Consider the following 17,222-nt stretch of genomic DNA (forward strand, 5'->3'; position numbering starts at 1 on the left):
AGCTGTTCGTTTCGGTCGGATACCGAAGCGAGAGAAGCAGAGGATGCTGGCTGAGATGCAGAGCGCCATGAACAACATGGTGAACAACCAGCTGCAGAACGACTTCCAGCTCGCCAGTCTGTCCTCTTCCCCGTCCTCTTCGTCCTCTCCCTGCCCAGGTGTGACCATCGCCCCCCAGCCTCAGCCTTCAGCTCTCCCAGTCGCTCCTTCTCCACCCTCACCACCTCCGGCACCAGCTTCTTCCTCTCCTCCATCGCCGCCTCCTCCTCCTCCTCGTCCTCCTCCCTCATGTCAGAGTTCCTCCTCATCCTCACCCATCCCCGGGACTGACTCCACCATCGACGCCATCGCCCGCGCTCACCGTGAAACCTTCTTGTATGCACATGACAAACTGACCAATCCCCACGATCCACCTCATCAGCAACTAAACAGCCACGCCCACCACCACGGGGAGGCGGAGCTTCGGACCATCAGCTGTCATAACGGCTTCATTTCCAATGACTGCAGCCAGAACGATAGCAACAGTCATCAGAAGAGCTTCAATTGGCACCTGCTGCAGGATCACAGCTCCACGAACAATCACCATGGCAACAGGGGGTGGAGTTTGAGTCCCTGTAATGTGAATGAAGGACGGAGTCCTGTGGCTAAGCGGCAGAGCTGTCCGTTGAAGAGCCGGCCTGGGATTATTCTGGTAGGTTCCAGTCTGCCGTCGCCTCCACGCTGATTAAGCCTTTTTTATTGGACTTGAATTTATTTCTGATGTTTTTATATTGTTTGCAGGCTTGTCCAATGAACATGCAGCCTCATGCAGACCCTTCAAAGAGCCCTCAGGAGATCTGGGAGGACTTCTCGCTGTCTTTCACCCCTGCTGTCAAGGAGGTGGTGGAGTTCGCCAAACATATCCCAGGATTCAGCGCTCTGTCCCAGAACGACCAGGTCACCCTGCTGAAAGCGGGAACCTTTGAGGTTCGACTTTTCAACATCCACCGCATCAGTTTAGTTTAACTTCATTTTATACCAAACACTTTGTTTCTCTGCTTAAAGTTGAATTAAAGAACATCTGACAAAAAAAAAAAAGAATTAATTTAAAGGCGACGGATACAAGCTTAACTCCTCCCAAGCAGCAGGTGGCGCACTCGCGCTCACCTGCTCTCCTTCGGCACTGAAATCGCTACTTTTATTCTGCTCCAGTCCGTGCAGAGGAGGCTTTAGGATGGAGGGTCAGTGTTTGGTTACGGGGCCGCAGAGGGAGAGCGCAGAGCGCCGCCAAGCAGCACATTTAGCCCCATAATGCGACTCCCACCTATAGCTAAAACTCGCACACCATCTGGAATATTACCAATTTTAAATTAACTATTTGTTGTCATGCAGTGCAGCTCTGCAAAAAAACAAATTATTTTACTGCCTCTTATTTTTTATATTGAGGAACTTTCATAGATCAGAACTGGTAGAAAAGTAGATCTAAGCCTGGAAGTCTATGATCATAAATCACAACCATAAAACAGCAAGACGATGTATAACTGTACTTACAATAACTATCTGATGATAGAAACTAAAGGTCACCAATTAGTTCTAAAAACATCTTTAGATGAAGCTTGTTGATCCTGGAGAACCACTGAACCAGATTAGCTCCTTATAAGGAGTTTTCAGTCTGTTTCCTCCTGCAGCTGCAGCCAATGGTCTGTCTGACTGTTGATTAGTTTGGTTTATGTTACATTTCTGCTCCTCATCTTTAGTGAAACAAACACGTCCACCACACACCAAACATTTATTAAAACGATGAGCCTGATTCAGATCAAATGATTAACTCGCTCACCATCACACAGGGCAGCTGACACCTGTTCTGATAACGAACTTCCTCGTCTGTTTTAAAGTGCTGCGCTCTGCTCCTCGTCTATACGCTAACCCCTGTTTCTGTGTGCAGAGAATTAGGGACATTTCCGGGGACAGGCAGTCCAAACGGGGACTGTCCCCAGAAATCAGGGACGTCTAGTATAGTTACGATCCATTAAAATGATAGATTCAACATTAGCATCACCTGCACAACCATAGCCAATATCAAAATGGCTGTTTTATCAATCTGCGTTCTCGTGAAACGTCATCAGCCTCAGCCCCACTTATGTTCCAATTCACTAGAACAGCAGACCGAGAACGGACAAAGTCCCCGGATGTTGTTCTGGCCCCTCCCTCTTTACCCAGCATGCATCAGAAAAGACTTGTACGTTCACCAGACTGACAGCTGCAGCTGCCAGGGCTAATGTTAACCCGTCTTATATATGTCTTTGGTACTTGTTGATGGCATTAAAATGCTTCATAAGAGCATTAAAAAGCATTAAATTAGTTACTCATTCATGTTTAAACCCTGGTGAAGATTAGTTCCTTGTATTTCCTGCAGCTTTGTGTAGAAATAAAAACTGTACTTTAACAACATGAAGGTAAAAAATCATCCAATCTGACTCCAGGTTCTGATGGTGCGCTTCTCCTCGTTGTTCAACGTGGCGGAGCAGACGGTGACCTTTGTGTCTGGTGCCACCTACTCCTTGGAGGAGCTCCAGGCGATGGGGATGACTGACCTGCTGACGGCCATGTTTGATTTCAGCCACAAACTGGCTTCCCTGGAGCTGAACGCCGAGGAGCTGGGGCTGTTCACCGCCGTGGTTCTGGTGTCTGCAGGTGAGGAGCTGATGCCTGTCCGACCAACGCCAGGGTGTAACTTAGTGATGAAAGCTGGTGGGGGCGCTCTAAGGGTGGGGGCTGATGGACCTAGAGTTACTTCACCCAAATGCTTTAATTAGGTTTCTGTATTTTCCAAAATGAGCTCAAACATATATTCATTAAATGCTTTCTTATTGTTGAGAACACAATAGAACCACAGTACTCTGACATTTATTGTATTGTAGGCCCCTAATAAGGCACTGGGGTCAGGTTTCTGCACATGGGCAAAGAGAAGGTTCAATGTCCAAACCTGTTGATTGTCCTGGATGGTTTATTTTCTATTTCAGCCAGAAATTAAGTTCAAACTTTTTCCTTTGCTCTGGTAAAAACCAGAGACCCCAAACCCCAAGATGGCTGCTGCTCCTTTCCCAGGCCCCTACGCTTATAGAAAGTGGACTGATCCACATCACTTCCTGTCACACTTTAGAACAAAAAATGAGGAAGAAAAATAAAACAAAACAAAGAAATAGAATCAACAATTATTAACCTGCAAATAAACTCTGTAAATAATACAGAAAATAAACATTTAGGAATCAACTCATAAACTTTTTAGTGCATTTTATATATATATATATATATATATATATATATATATATATATATATATATATATATATACACACACATTAATGTTTAAAACAAAAAAAAATGAATAACAGCTGATTCTGATGCCAAAATTGATCAATCGTGCATCCATAGAAGTACAATTTTCAATTCCATCCATCCAGAAAAACATGAATATGCTGCATTTTAAATATATCATAGTATATTTTTTTTTCTCGTAAACTTTGTGGTAAACTTGGAAAATATATTTTATTACATGTTGCATATCCCAGTAAATCCCTTTCCCCTTTAAATCTGCAGCTCTCCCTGCTTCTCTCTGTTTAAAAAGATTTATGAAGCTCTTTCCTAATATAATGATGCCAGGAACTAAATTTCCAGATCTGTAGAATCTCTGCAGCCTGATTCTATCTGTTTAATTTTAACCTGTAACTGTGAGTCATGGTCCTCTGAGAAGAAAAGCCATTTTTTAACTGGTAAAGAAGAACAAACTGTTTTCTTCAGCTTATTTCATTATAATAATAACTTGTATAAACTTATAATCTGTTGCTGTTTTTAGCTGAAAAAGCTCCGTATGTCTAACTAACAGATTCTCCTTTGGCTTCTTAAATTTTTTTTAACAAACCCGTCTCCTAACTTTTGCTTAAACATCGAAGGACCTCCTGTTTAATGCTGCTGTACGTCTCTCCTCCTTTAATCACGTAGCTGCTCTATACGCAGTGAAATGAGACCGCAGATCAGATGTCTCAAAGCCACAGATCTGATGATGTCACACCGAGAGGCGGGACACGGTTAGCGGCTGCTGTCACTGTTGGCTGAAGTACGTGAGCGGACTGTGGGGACATGTCCACAGCAGTGGACCAGCTGTCCTGCTCCTTTACACCATATTTGCACCGGTATCACTACCAGTGAAAAAGCCACAGTATGATGCCACCTCTACCGTGCCGGACAGTTGGTGCAGCGTCCTCATCTTGGAGACACTTCTTGACTTTTTGCCCAAACACCTTCATCTTAGTGTCGTTTGAGCTTCAGCCTCAGCGGCTTGAAGGTGTAGCTTTAGAGTCGGAGCTTCTTTCTCCTCTCAGTTGATGGTGAAGTAAACTCTGAGCCTCAGTCTGGTACTAAACTATGAGTCTGTTGGTTCCTGAACATCTCCACCAGCTTCTTTCCATCTCAGGAGGAGCCTTCAGCTCAGGGTTTCTGACTCGTCTCTGTCGTCCTTCACAGATCGCTCCGGGATCGAGAACCTTTCGTCTGTGGAGCATCTCCAGGAGAACCTGATCCGAGCGCTCCGCGGTTTGGTCAACAAGGCGACCGGCGTGGGCGACGGCGTCCACCCCTACATGGACTCACCGCGGTTCACCAAACTGCTGCTGCGGCTGCCGGACCTGCGCACGCTCAACAACATGCACTCAGAGAAGCTGCTGTCCTTCCGCATCGACCCCTGACGACCTCACATGGCGTCCCCGTATCAAAGGCATGCTCCCCGCCAAATTAAGAGTCTGCTTTGTCAGCTGCTCCTAAGGAGAAATTACTCTGATTCCCACTTCCTGTTGGGAAGTCATCATCCTTGATAACGCTCCACAATAAACCTCCAGATTCCCTCTATAAAGGGAGGGGGAGCAAAACGGAGACAAAAATCCTGAACTTTCCAAACCTGCTGAACTTTACGGCAGACTGGCAGCAGCGGCGGATCCAGAAGCTCTGCAGACTCTGACTGCATCAGAACTTCCTGCACAAAGTGCTTAAAGACAAACATCCAGGTCTTCCTGACGGTTCCTGAGGGATCCGCTCAATCCTGGTTCAGCTCTCTGCCTCGTCGACACCAGCAGCCAATAGTGAGGATGCAGCATTGACGGACAGCTCCGTGGACCAATGAGACGGCTGGATGCAGAGGGCTGCTGATCTTCAGCCTGAAACCTGTAAATAACATCCAGTCATACTTGAAGTGTTGATATTTGTTACTCGTTTGCGTTCTGAATAAAATACTGTATGAATTTGAATAATATGGATATTATTATTATTAAAGAGTGGCGCACAAAGCTTTTGTTCAGCAAGAAAATCTTTGTATATCTGTATTTTAATCTGTTTTAAAGACTGTTTATGTAATTCTATAAATTCTAACTGAAGATGCTGATCTGTGGCTCCTTTCCTGTTTTTACCGTTTCACCTGAAATCAGAGCAGCTCTCCACGTTTTATTACTTTTCATGAAAATAAGTTTTAAAGAAAACTCAGATCTGCAGTTAAACCAAATTACTGATCATAGATGATGAAATAAAACAGGATTAAAAAATAAAAGAGATAAAGCTTAATACAGAGAGCTGTGAGGAGACAAACAGCGACCCCTGCTGGCAGCTATACAGATTAAAATAAGGAAAAAGGTATTTAAGAACTAAAGGGAAAAATGTGTTTTCTTTTTTCAGATGTTGCTCTTTCTAATGTGCAAAATGTGATTCTAAACTAAACAATTGAATGTAAACCAATAAAATTCCATTAATTAATTGGTGTAAAGCTTTTTTATTGCAACTGTTAAACGTAAAAATGGGAAACATGAACACAGAAGGTCTACGGTGGAAATATCTAATAAACCTCATTAATCCAGACATATAAAAAAAAAAAACATGAAATGATCAACTCATCCTCTCTGCTCTGATTGGTCAACGCTAATGCGAGGTTAGGATGAATCAGCCAATCAGAGGCCGCCTGGCTGATCACTGAGCTCTTTCTTTTAATTGAAAACTAAACTCTTGTAGAAATGAGCCCAAAACTGCTTCATCATCATCAGAAGAGACACAGCGCCCCCTGGTGGAATATTTATACAGTAATAATACAGTATATTTTCCCCTCTGATACAGATGGAGGCAGCAGTAATAATCTCAAGTGGAATATTTAAAACATTTTAATTTTTTATATATTAACAATTAATTGACAACAAAAAAGCACTGTGGTTTATTACGCGTCGCTCATCAATATACTAACATTAAAGATAAATACAGAATTCCTGCTCTTTGCAGAGCTAGAGTTTGTGCTTTATGGGGTAAAGAGAGAATAATGTGTCTGCAAGTAATTTCGGAGTCTTCAGTGAAATCATAGATAAATCACTATTTTATTAACTTATTATATTACTTAATCTTATTAAGTAATCAATTTATGTATATATTAGTGCTTGTACATATCAGTTTTATGCAGAATGATTATTGATAAAAGTTGATAAGTAATGACAATAGAAAAGATGTTCGCCCCACAACTCAAACCTGAAAGCATTTTACCCACTTTGTCTTTTATCCAGAAAGCACAGATGTTTAAATATATTATTTATATATTTTCTATTTGATACCAAAGGCTGTAGGAAAGTAGCCTGACGTAGTCCTACTCAGTTCTAGTCAGAATATGAGTCTGATTCTGCTCCATAGAGCTGTAATTATGGGGCGTGTTTCGAACGAACCAGGAAAAAAAATGCCTCTGCACTCAATTGGATAGACCTACAACCAATAAGAGCAACGGAGTGCGTGACGTATGTTAAGCGANCAATAGAACCACAGTACTCTGACATTTATTGTATTGTAGGCCCCTAATAAGGCACTGGGGTCAGGTTTCTGCACACGGGCAAAGAGAAGGTTCAATGTCCAAACCTGTTGATTGTCCTGGATTGTTTATTTTCTATTTCAGCCAGAAATTAAGTTCAAACTTTTTCCTTTGCTCTGGTAAAAACCAGAGACCCCAAAACCCAAGATGGCTGCTGCTCCTTTCCCAGGCCCCTACGCTTATAGAAAGTGGACTGATCCACATCACTTCCTGTCACACTTTAGAACAAAAAATGAGGAAGAAAAATAAAATAAAACAAAGAAATAGAATCAACAATTATTAACCTGCAAATAAACTCTGTAAATAATACAGAAAATAAACATTTAGGAATCAACTCATAAACTTTTTAGTGCATTTTATATATATATATATATATATATATATATATATATATATATATATATATATATATATACACACACATTAATGTTTAAAACAAAAAAAAATGAATAACAGCTGATTCTGATGCCAAAATTGATCAATCGTGCATCCATAGAAGTACAATTTTCAATTCCATCCATCCAGAAAAACATGAATATGCTGCATTTTAAATATATCATAGTATATTTTTTTTTCTCGTAAACTTTGTGGTAAACTTGGAAAATATATTTTATTACATGTTGCATATCCCAGTAAATCCCTTTCCCCTTTAAATCTGCAGCTCTCCCTGCTTCTCTCTGTTTAAAAAGATTTATGAAGCTCTTTCCTAATATAATGATGCCAGGAACTAAATTTCCAGATCTGTAGAATCTCTGCAGCCTGATTCTATCTGTTTAATTTTAACCTGTAACTGTGAGTCATGGTCCTCTGAGAAGAAAAGCCATTTTTTAACTGGTAAAGAAGAACAAACTGTTTTCTTCAGCTTATTTCATTATAATAATAACTTGTATAAACTTATAATCTGTTGCTGTTTTTAGCTGAAAAAGCTCCGTATGTCTAACTAACAGATTCTCCTTTGGCTTCTTAAATTTTTTTTAACAAACCCGTCTCCTAACTTTTGCTTAAACATCGAAGGACCTCCTGTTTAATGCTGCTGTACGTCTCTCCTCCTTTAATCACGTAGCTGCTCTATACGCAGTGAAATGAGACCGCAGATCAGATGTCTCAAAGCCACAGATCTGATGATGTCACACCGAGAGGCGGGACACGGTTAGCGGCTGCTGTCACTGTTGGCTGAAGTACGTGAGCGGACTGTGGGGACATGTCCACAGCAGTGGACCAGCTGTCCTGCTCCTTTACACCATATTTGCACCGGTATCACTACCAGTGAAAAAGCCACAGTATGATGCCACCTCTACCGTGCCGGACAGTTGGTGCAGCGTCCTCATCTTGGAGACACTTCTTGACTTTTTGCCCAAACACCTTCATCTTAGTGTCGTTTGAGCTTCAGCGGCTTGAAGGTCTAGCTTTAGAGTCGGAGCTTCTTTCTCCTCTCAGTTGATGGTGAAGTAAACTCTGAGCCTCAGTCTGGTACTAAACTATGAGTCTGTTGGTTCCTGAACATCTCCACCAGCTTCTTTCCATCTCAGGAGGAGCCTTCAGCTCAGGGTTTCTGACTCGTCTCTGTCGTCCTTCACAGATCGCTCCGGGATCGAGAACCTTTCGTCTGTGGAGCATCTCCAGGAGAACCTGATCCGAGCGCTCCGCGGTTTGGTCAACAAGGCGACCGGCGTGGGCGACGGCGTCCACCCCTACATGGACTCACCGCGGTTCACCAAACTGCTGCTGCGGCTGCCGGACCTGCGCACGCTCAACAACATGCACTCAGAGAAGCTGCTGTCCTTCCGCATCGACCCCTGACGACCTCACATGGCGTCCCCGTATCAAAGGCATGCTCCCCGCCAAATTAAGAGTCTGCTTTGTCAGCTGCTCCTAAGGAGAAATTACTCTGATTCCCACTTCCTGTTGGGAAGTCATCATCCTTGATAACGCTCCACAATAAACCTCCAGATTCCCTCTATAAAGGGAGGGGGAGCAAAACGGAGACAAAAATCCTGAACTTTCCAAACCTGCTGAACTTTACGGCAGACTGGCAGCAGCGGCGGATCCAGAAGCTCTGCAGACTCTGACTGCATCAGAACTTCCTGCACAAAGTGCTTAAAGACAAACATCCAGGTCTTCCTGACGGTTCCTGAGGGATCCGCTCAATCCTGGTTCAGCTCTCTGCCTCGTCGACACCAGCAGCCAATAGTGAGGATGCAGCATTGACGGACAGCTCCGTGGACCAATGAGACGGCTGGATGCAGAGGGCTGCTGATCTTCAGCCTGAAACCTGTAAATAACATCCAGTCATACTTGAAGTGTTGATATTTGTTACTCGTTTGCGTTCTGAATAAAATACTGTATGAATTTGAATAATATGGATATTATTATTATTAAAGAGTGGCGCACAAAGCTTTTGTTCAGCAAGAAAATCTTTGTATATCTGTATTTTAATCTGTTTTAAAGACTGTTTATGTAATTCTATAAATTCTAACTGAAGATGCTGATCTGTGGCTCCTTTCCTGTTTTTACCGTTTCACCTGAAATCAGAGCAGCTCTCCACGTTTTATTACTTTTCATGAAAATAAGTTTTAAAGAAAACTCAGATCTGCAGTTAAACCAAATTACTGATCATAGATGATGAAATAAAACAGGATTAAAAAATAAAAGAGATAAAGCTTAATACAGAGAGCTGTGAGGAGACAAACAGCGACCCCTGCTGGCAGCTATACAGATTAAAATAAGGAAAAAGGTATTTAAGAACTAAAGGGAAAAATGTGTTTTCTTTTTTCAGATGTTGCTCTTTCTAATGTGCAAAATGTGATTCTAAACTAAACAATTGAATGTAAACCAATAAAATTCCATTAATTAATTGGTGTAAAGCTTTTTTATTGCAACTGTTAAACGTAAAAATGGGAAACATGAACACAGAAGGTCTATGGTGGAAATATCTAATAAACCTCATTAATCCAGACATATAAAAAAAAAAAACATGAAATGATCAACTCATCCTCTCTGCTCTGATTGGTCAACGCTAATGCGAGGTTAGGATGAATCAGCCAATCAGAGGCCGCCTGGCTGATCACTGAGCTCTTTCTTTTAATTGAAAACTAAACTCTTGTAGAAATGAGCCCAAAACTGCTTCATCATCATCAGAAGAGACACAGCGCCCCCTGGTGGAATATTTATACAGTAATAATACAGTATATTTTCCCCTCTGATACAGATGGAGGCAGCAGTAATAATCTCAAGTGGAATATTTAAAACATTTTAATTTTTTATATATTAACAATTAATTGACAACAAAAAAGCACTGTGGTTTATTACGCTCCTCAATATACTAACATTAAAGATAAATACAGAATTCCTGCTCTTTGCAGAGCTAGAGTTTGTGCTTTATGGGGTAAAGAGAGAATAATGTGTCTGCAAGTAATTTAGGAGTCTTCAGTGAAATCATAGATAAATCACTATTTTATTAACTTATTAATTATATTACTTAAACTTATTGAGTAATCAATTTGATAAAAGTTGATAATGACAATAGAAAAGATGTTCGTCCCACAACTCAAACCTGAAAGAATTTGACCCACTTTATCTTTTATCCAGAAAGCACAGATGTTTAAAGATATTATTTATATATTATCTATTTGACAGCAAAGGCTGTAGGAAAGTAAAGTTTATCTTCATTTTTATCTTCAGTGTAAATTTTTTGCCTGGCCACCCTTATAAAAACTTTCTTTCTGCGCCTCTGGGCAGGGGCAGATTTAGGAAATTTGGGGCCCCTAAGCAAAGACAAGTGGGGGGCATCAAACAGACCCATTCTATATAACATGAGCTGCCTGTTGCCTGTTTAGAACTGATGTTAAGGATAAGGAATAGTTTGATGGGGCCCCCAGGAATTTGGGGCCCTAAGCAGCTCTTTACTTTTAGACATACTGTATATGGAGACATGAGGATATTAGCAAACGTTTTAGTCTTTAATGGTTTTTATTCTATTTTTTAAAGAAATTAATTAAAAGTATCTGTTAAAGTTGATAAAATAAACACTCAGCTGCAGCCCTTTTATTATTTATTCTGTTTGGATCAAAGTCGACATGAACATGAAGCTGGTGTCAAAGAGGAGCAGTCAGAGGTTCACAGGTTTAAGGTCCGGCAGGACACAGACGGTCCCAGGAAGAGCAGGACAGGACCAGACCGGACCGGATCGGTTCAGATCAGAGGACTGGTGCTGAGGAAAACCAGCCAGTTGGTCAGGGAGGGGTTAGCAGTGTGAGGCTGAAACACAGACAGACAGAAAGGGTTAAAAACCTTCTCTGCCAGTAGAACAAAACCACAGACTCCTCCCTCTGGCTCGGCCTGCAGCCAATCAGAAACTGCAGCCGGCTGTGAGGTGATGGAGGATGGGAGTCCATCACCTTGAGTGCCGCCGTGTCCACGGGATGTCCGTCCCGCCGTACGCAGCGCAGCACAGCTCGTCCGTGTCTTGGGTAGCCCTCCTCCACCTCCAGGTGACACACCAGCGACGCAGACTTCAGGTAGACCAGCAGCCGCTGGGCGGGGCACCAGTCGATGGCGTAGCTGCAACAGAGAGGCGCCAAGTTAGAGCTGCCTGCTGCTGAGGAGGCAGCTCTAACCGGACCAATTGGAACCATCAGAAGCGTTAGGACCCAAGTGGGCGGGGCCTCACCAGGACCTCAGCGACTGTATCTCACAGAGCAGCTCCGCCTGCCCCCGGTAGCCCTTAAGGACGGCCAGCAGCTGCGTGCTCAGCTCGCTCCAGGAGCCCGACCCGCAGCCCTCCACCAAGCCGGCTGCCTGCTCGTCTACCTGTGGACCCAGAGGGCGGAGCATGATACAGGAACAGGAAGTGACATCATCACTGTGATTTGCAGTCGTAGTGTTTCTCCCCTACCTGCAGGAGGAAGCGGTCGTCGTGGCGCCAGCTGACCGACAGCCTCAGCGGCTCGAGCTCATTGGACGAAGGATCGGAGGGGAAGCGTGGCCTGATCTCTACCAACATCTCTGATTGGTTAAAGGAGATGAGCCTGATCTCCATCACTTCCTGCTTGGCAACGACGTGTTCCTGCAGCCTATCAGGAGCCAGAGAGGAGTTACCAGCCAATCAGAGCGCTGCCTCGGCAGACATGTGACCTGACTGCACTCACGTGTCTCTAAACCGCTGCCATGAGAGGAGCTGACCGAGCGCCGCCGCCGCCTCGCCTCTAAGCTGCTTCAGCTGCTGATCACATGACAGCAAAGCATTCTGGGCCTTCAGCAGCGACACCGCCAGCTGCTCCCGCTGTCGCCGCTGGAGCAGGAGATGAGAGGAGGGCAAGGAGGTGAGGAGAGGAGAGGCAAGGAGAGGTGAGGAGGAGAGGCGAGCAGGAGAGGTGGTGAGGAGAATAGGAGACGAGATGAGGAGGCGAGGTGAGGAGAGGAGAGGTGGAGAGATGGTGAGGAGGAGAGGTGTGAGGCTCACCTTGCTGTGCAGAAGCTGCAGGAGCTGAGTCAGCCTGCGTCTCCTGCTGCTGATCTGCTGGAGTCGCTCCTGCAGGGATCTGAGCAGCTCCTCCGTCTCCTCCATCCCAGAGCTAAGCTCCGCCTTCAGAGCCTTCCACCTGCTGCGAGCGCCGACCTCTGACACACAAAGACGAGCAAACACACACACCTGTGTTGGTGAGACGCCGCTGAAGGTCGACCCAATGATCATTGTTCCACAGACGAGCGGCTCAGCTTACAGCTGATTGATCAACCTTTAAACTGCATGACTGGAAAATAATCCTGCAGGAGACAAGCCTCCTAAAGCAGGCTGATGAAAGCAGGCTGACGACATCAGCTCAGCTTAACGAATGTAGGATGATGACATCAGCTTAACGAAAGCAGGCTGATGACATCAGCTCAGCTTAACGAATGTAGGCTGATGACATCAGCTTAACGAAAGCAGGCTGATGACATCAGCTCAGCTTAACGAATGTAGGCTGATGATATCAGCTTAATGAAAGCAGGCTGATGACATCAGCTTAATGAAAGCAGGCTGATGACATCAGCTTAATGAAAGCAGGCTGATGACATCAGCTTAATGAAAGCAGGTTGATGACAACTCAGCTTAACGAATGCTGAATCTAAACTGGATTCAAACACCAAATGTTTTTCTGGGCTTAGAAACGTTTGCATCATGAAAACCTGGAAGGTGCGGCAGGTACCTGGCTGCGGGGGGCAGGGCTGTGTCATCAGTTGCTGGGCAGATTCCAGGCCCTCCAGAAGCGACACCATGGAGTCCAGAACAAACAGCTGACGCCACAGAATCTTCTGCACACGCCGACTCTCCTACACACATTCATGGAAACATGGTTAAAACAGTTAAGCTTATTTTAGTTCAGACTATCAAACTGCTTGTTACGGTAACCTGTTAGGGCCAAACTGCTGTGTAATTACTGAAAAACATGTGAGACGTCCCACTAACCAACGACAAGCAACCGACATTCTTATCAACTCTTATTACAATAATAATAAAAACAACATTGTTTATTATCATTATATTGGATATTACTGCCACACAACAACAAGAGTGATAACTTGCTTTTGTTGCTGTTTTTGGAGATGCTGGTGGATAGACATCCTCCCACTGAATTTATCATTAAACTCAGAACCACAAAAATATGATGGAGGAAAATATTCAGCAGCGTCACCATGGAGATGAAGTTTGCTTCCAATTAGGGAAATGAGATGAAGTGCGATTCCACTTAGTTTTTCCATGCCTTCAGAATCTTTAATCTGTTCTACCGGTAAATAAAAAAAACTACAACACATCTCCCAATCAAACCTGGACTAGGTTATTCTAAAATACTTGTAGAACAATTAAAAACAGGTCTCTCATTTGTGAAACTTCAATAAAGGCCGATTTTAACTCTTTTTTTATTGTCAATGTCACACTAGACACCTAATCTCTTGGAGTTTTAATGCTGTATAAGATTGATAAAAATATTATGCTGCTGCAACTACTACTGCTTACAATTATTATTGGATGTTTTTTTGTTTTTTTAAGAAACAAGCACTTCCCACTACCAGCAATAACATTATGTCCTGTTCTTATAAAATTAATGTTTTATTTCAATAATATTGATAAAAATATGTATATTATACACTATTATATATACTAATGCTACTGCTTATAAAAATAACTAACATATATATCAAATAAATGTTTCTGAAAATAACTTCTCACAACCTGTGGATCTATCAGCAATACCATAATCTGTACAAGTGTTAAAATCTGCCTTTATTGAAGTTTCACAAATCAGGGAAATGTTTCAAAAATCCCAGACCTGGTTTGAATTATTCCACCAATAGTTGAGAATAATCTAGTCCAGGTTTGATGTGTCTTGGCGTTGTAGTTTTTAAATTAGAGCAGATTAAAAATGCTGAAGGAAGGCAAAACTCATTTTCGATTCGGAAGCCAACTTCAGTATCGTAGCGTTACCATGGAGATGAGCTCACATCTTTAATCTCACATTTCCTGGACTGGGAAAAAAATATTTTATAAGATCTGAGGTATTTTTGAAAGGCTTTGGTTAAAATGTGTAAATATTCAGGAAATTAAAAAAAACAGATAAGAGTCTGTCTCATGTTGGTTTGATCCTTTAAAAGGAATAAAATAAACTCTGACATGTTTAGAGCCATCAGGCTTTCAGCAAACACAGCGGGAGGAAGAACGAACTGACCGTGAGGAACAGAACCACCCCTAAAGCCTCCGAACAGTCCGGTTCGGACTCATCGCAGGGCTCCAACAGAACCGGGTCACAGCGCTGCAGAACTCTGTCCGACAAACAGAACCAAACAGTCGGATTAAAACAACACTTTTAATGGTTCGGCTCCTTTAAAGTCACGTTTTAAGACAGCTAGAATGTTTAAGGACATAGAATAATGTTTAAACCTGAGAGGAAACTTACTCTCGGACCTTCGCCATTTTTGTTTTCAAATCTCCGCGCCTCCTCCTCCTTCTTCTTCTTCTGCTGTTTAATGGTGGACGGTACATTTGAATGCGAATTACCGCCACCTACTGGTATGGATTGTGGGACAAAATGACAGTATTCTAACCACTGATTATGGAGAGCCATTTCAGCCAAAATTAAATAAATAAATAAATGGGTGAAATAAATAAAAAATGAGTAAAATAAATCAAAAATGAAGAAAATGAGTGAAATAAATAAAAAATGTGTTAAATAAATAATTTAGCTTTTTCATTAAACCAATTTTTAATGTATTTATTTTTCAGATTATCTATTTCTCAATTTCTGTTTTATCTATTTTTATCTTTTTTTTTTTTACCCATTTTTCATTAATCTATTTTTTAATTTAACCATTTTTCAATTTCCTTTTTCCATTAACCCGATTTTCTATTTCCCTGTTTCATTAATCAATTTCTCATATATCCCTTTTTTTACTTACCCATTTTCTTTTATCTATTTTTCATTTACGCAAGTGCGCATTCATAAGAATCTGGTTTGGTCTGCCGCGGTTTCCGTAGACTCGTGAACGCGCTTTTAGGAAATCCTATACACTACTGTTTATGCTCTAAAAACATTCTAAATGACTTCGTTTCGAATAAATTCTGGATGCTACCCACTCAGGACACTTGGAATACATTGGACGAGCAGTATGGAGGAATATTGACACGTTTTTGTGGACTTTTATGGACCTTTCTGCCTCGGGCGCCATAGACCTCCATTATTTGAATGTCAGCAGACAGCAAGAAGCCTCCCAGATCTCCAGATGCATTTGAGATATCAAAAAAGTACTCCAGAGTGTTGTTCAGCATGGGGGTGAGTAGAAAATGAAGGCTAATCATGTTTTGGGTGTACTATTCCTTCAAGGCCGCATAACAAGGAGTCTTGGAATCTGAATCTGGCCTTCTAAGGACGCAGACCATCAATTCGAACAGAGCCGCTGACTAGCCCACCCTGCTCCCTGGGCGCCGCACAATGGTAGCCTCTTGCTCCCTAAAGGATGGTTAAATGATAATTTCTCCAATGTTAGATCAATAAAGTTCAATTATTATATTAGAAACAAAAACGGCTGCAGAAAAAAAGAAGTTTAACTCATAAGTTATAATGGAGATGAATGATAAAATTCAAGTAGAATGAAATAAAAATCACCAAGAAACATTAAAATACTGAATAAAAAATAAATGCAGATGAAAGTAATTAACTAAACTATGGACATGTTTCAAATATGTATGTAACTGATACAGAGGAAATAAAAAAATACGAAATTACTGCAGAAAAAATAGTATTTATAAAGCAACAGGAGAAACTGAATTAAAAGAAAAGCAGTTAAAATACATGCAAAGTGCCGTTATCATGGGGAGCTGCAGAAATAAATAAAACATTAAAAAAGCAGCAGCTCTGATCACGTGACCCGCGTCACCGCAGCGCTGAAGCTAACGGTCCACGGAGCTAGCGGGGTTCTGCAGCATCCGAACCGAACCGAGACCCAGTAGTTTGGGCCGCTGTGGCCAGTCAGCACAGACCCACCGCTGGGAGGATGAGCTAACCGGTGTAAAGGCTCTCAGGTAGGAAGAGGCAGCCTCAGCGGAGCGGGATGTGGCGGGGATGCTGCGATTAGCAGGCGGGGCTAACGGTGGAGCTAGCTGCCCGGGGATGCTGCGATTAGCAGGCGGGGCTAACGGTGGAGCTAGCTGCCCGGGGATGCAGCGATTAGCAGGCGGGGCTAACGGTGGAGCTAGCTGCTCAGGGATGCTGACAGGTTCTGGGTATCTGGAGCAAGCAGTGGGCGGTTCTTTAGGGTTTTGATCTGGATCAGGAGGTTTTTAATGTGAAATGTTTATCATTAGCTCATCGTTTATGTCAACATGTTAGCTTAGCATCTTCGGTGGATTCAGGCCCACTTTAGCTAGGCTAGCCCTGCTAAACGATCATGAAATGAGCTGATCAGAAACTGGAACCAGAGAAGGATGCCTGGCGGTTCTGATTCTGTTCTGTTTGGGTTCTAATCCGGGTTTACTGACTCGGTTTCAATTGGTTCGGCTGCTGAAAGAGTGTTTTTGTCCCAGTTTTTATCATCTGCCAGCCATGAAACGGATTTTATAAGTGGACCAGGTTCGGTTTGAACACGGTGAAGGTGGGACATGGTTCTGATCGGTACCGGGGGGACATGTCCCGGTGTGAAATGTTTTCCTATTCCCGATTAACCAATTAAGATAATTCAATACATTGCTCCATATTTTAACTGGTAGTTTTTGGTCTGAGTTGGACTGTTGGACGGTTCCTCTGATGGATCAGTAACAGAACCTTTTGTTTTCCAGGGTTCAGGCGTTGTCAGCAGCAGGATGCCCATCCCTCCTCCTCCTCCTCCTCCT

The 17,222-nt window shown here is 42.7% G+C and overlaps 3 protein-coding genes and 1 pseudogene across 8 annotated transcripts in view; 3 read left to right on the forward strand and 1 right to left on the reverse strand.

The window, feature by feature from the left end:
- nr1d1 (nuclear receptor subfamily 1 group D member 1) overlaps positions 1-5,772 on the forward strand; it is a 12,219-nt gene extending 6,447 nt beyond the window's left edge. For both annotated transcript variants that reach the window (XM_015394869.1, XM_015394870.1), the window contains exons 5-8: positions 3-691; positions 781-966; positions 2,463-2,673; positions 4,504-5,772. In XM_015394869.1, the coding sequence (XP_015250355.1) occupies positions 3-691; positions 781-966; positions 2,463-2,673; positions 4,504-4,724 (1,307 nt within the window). In that variant the 3' untranslated portion in view covers positions 4,725-5,772. The remainder of the gene's footprint in view (positions 1-2; positions 692-780; positions 967-2,462; positions 2,674-4,503) is intronic.
- A 2,214-nt stretch (positions 5,773-7,986) lies between these two features.
- Positions 7,987-9,693, forward strand: LOC107097648 (annotated as a pseudogene).
- Positions 9,694-10,564: 871 nt separating this feature from the next.
- On the reverse strand, positions 10,565-14,860 carry LOC107097659. The gene is made up of 9 exons (XM_015394893.1): positions 14,794-14,860; positions 14,566-14,659; positions 13,048-13,171; positions 12,324-12,481; positions 12,010-12,152; positions 11,757-11,934; positions 11,532-11,671; positions 11,260-11,422; positions 10,565-11,119 (listed from the first exon to the last, which is right to left on the reverse strand). The coding sequence occupies exons 1-9, from the start codon at positions 14,808-14,810 to the stop codon at positions 11,054-11,056; spliced, it is 1,083 nt and encodes a 360-aa protein (XP_015250379.1). The 5' UTR covers positions 14,811-14,860; the 3' UTR covers positions 10,565-11,053.
- Positions 14,861-16,239: 1,379 nt separating this feature from the next.
- The window catches only part of wipf2 (WAS/WASL interacting protein family member 2), a 10,581-nt gene continuing 9,598 nt past the window's right edge, over positions 16,240-17,222 (forward strand). Inside the window, exon 1 of one of the 5 annotated variants that reach the window (XM_015394903.1) lies at positions 16,240-16,415. The gene's annotated coding sequence lies outside the window, so the exon portion shown is untranslated. Of the gene's footprint in view, positions 16,416-16,504; positions 16,985-17,222 lie in introns of those variants that run through there. The other 4 variants (XM_015394899.1, XM_015394901.1, XM_015394902.1 and 1 more) reach the window with 4 other exon arrangements.

The sequence above is a fragment of the Cyprinodon variegatus genome, unplaced genomic scaffold, assembly GCF_000732505.1.
Source record: "Cyprinodon variegatus isolate N-32 unplaced genomic scaffold, C_variegatus-1.0 Scaffold713, whole genome shotgun sequence".
In the NCBI taxonomy this organism is placed as follows: domain Eukaryota; kingdom Metazoa; phylum Chordata; class Actinopteri; order Cyprinodontiformes; family Cyprinodontidae; genus Cyprinodon; species Cyprinodon variegatus.

Excerpts from the sequence above, each read along its gene's own strand:
- LOC107097659 (XM_015394893.1), bottom strand. Across the intron at positions 13,172-14,565 it reads GGGTGGTTCTGTTCCTCACG|GAGAGTCGGCGTGTGCAGAA; the intron begins GTCAGTTCGTTC and ends GAATGTGTGTAG. Across the intron at positions 12,153-12,323 it reads TGCAGCTTCTGCACAGCAAG|CGGCGACAGCGGGAGCAGCT; the intron begins GTGAGCCTCACA and ends CTCCTGCTCCAG.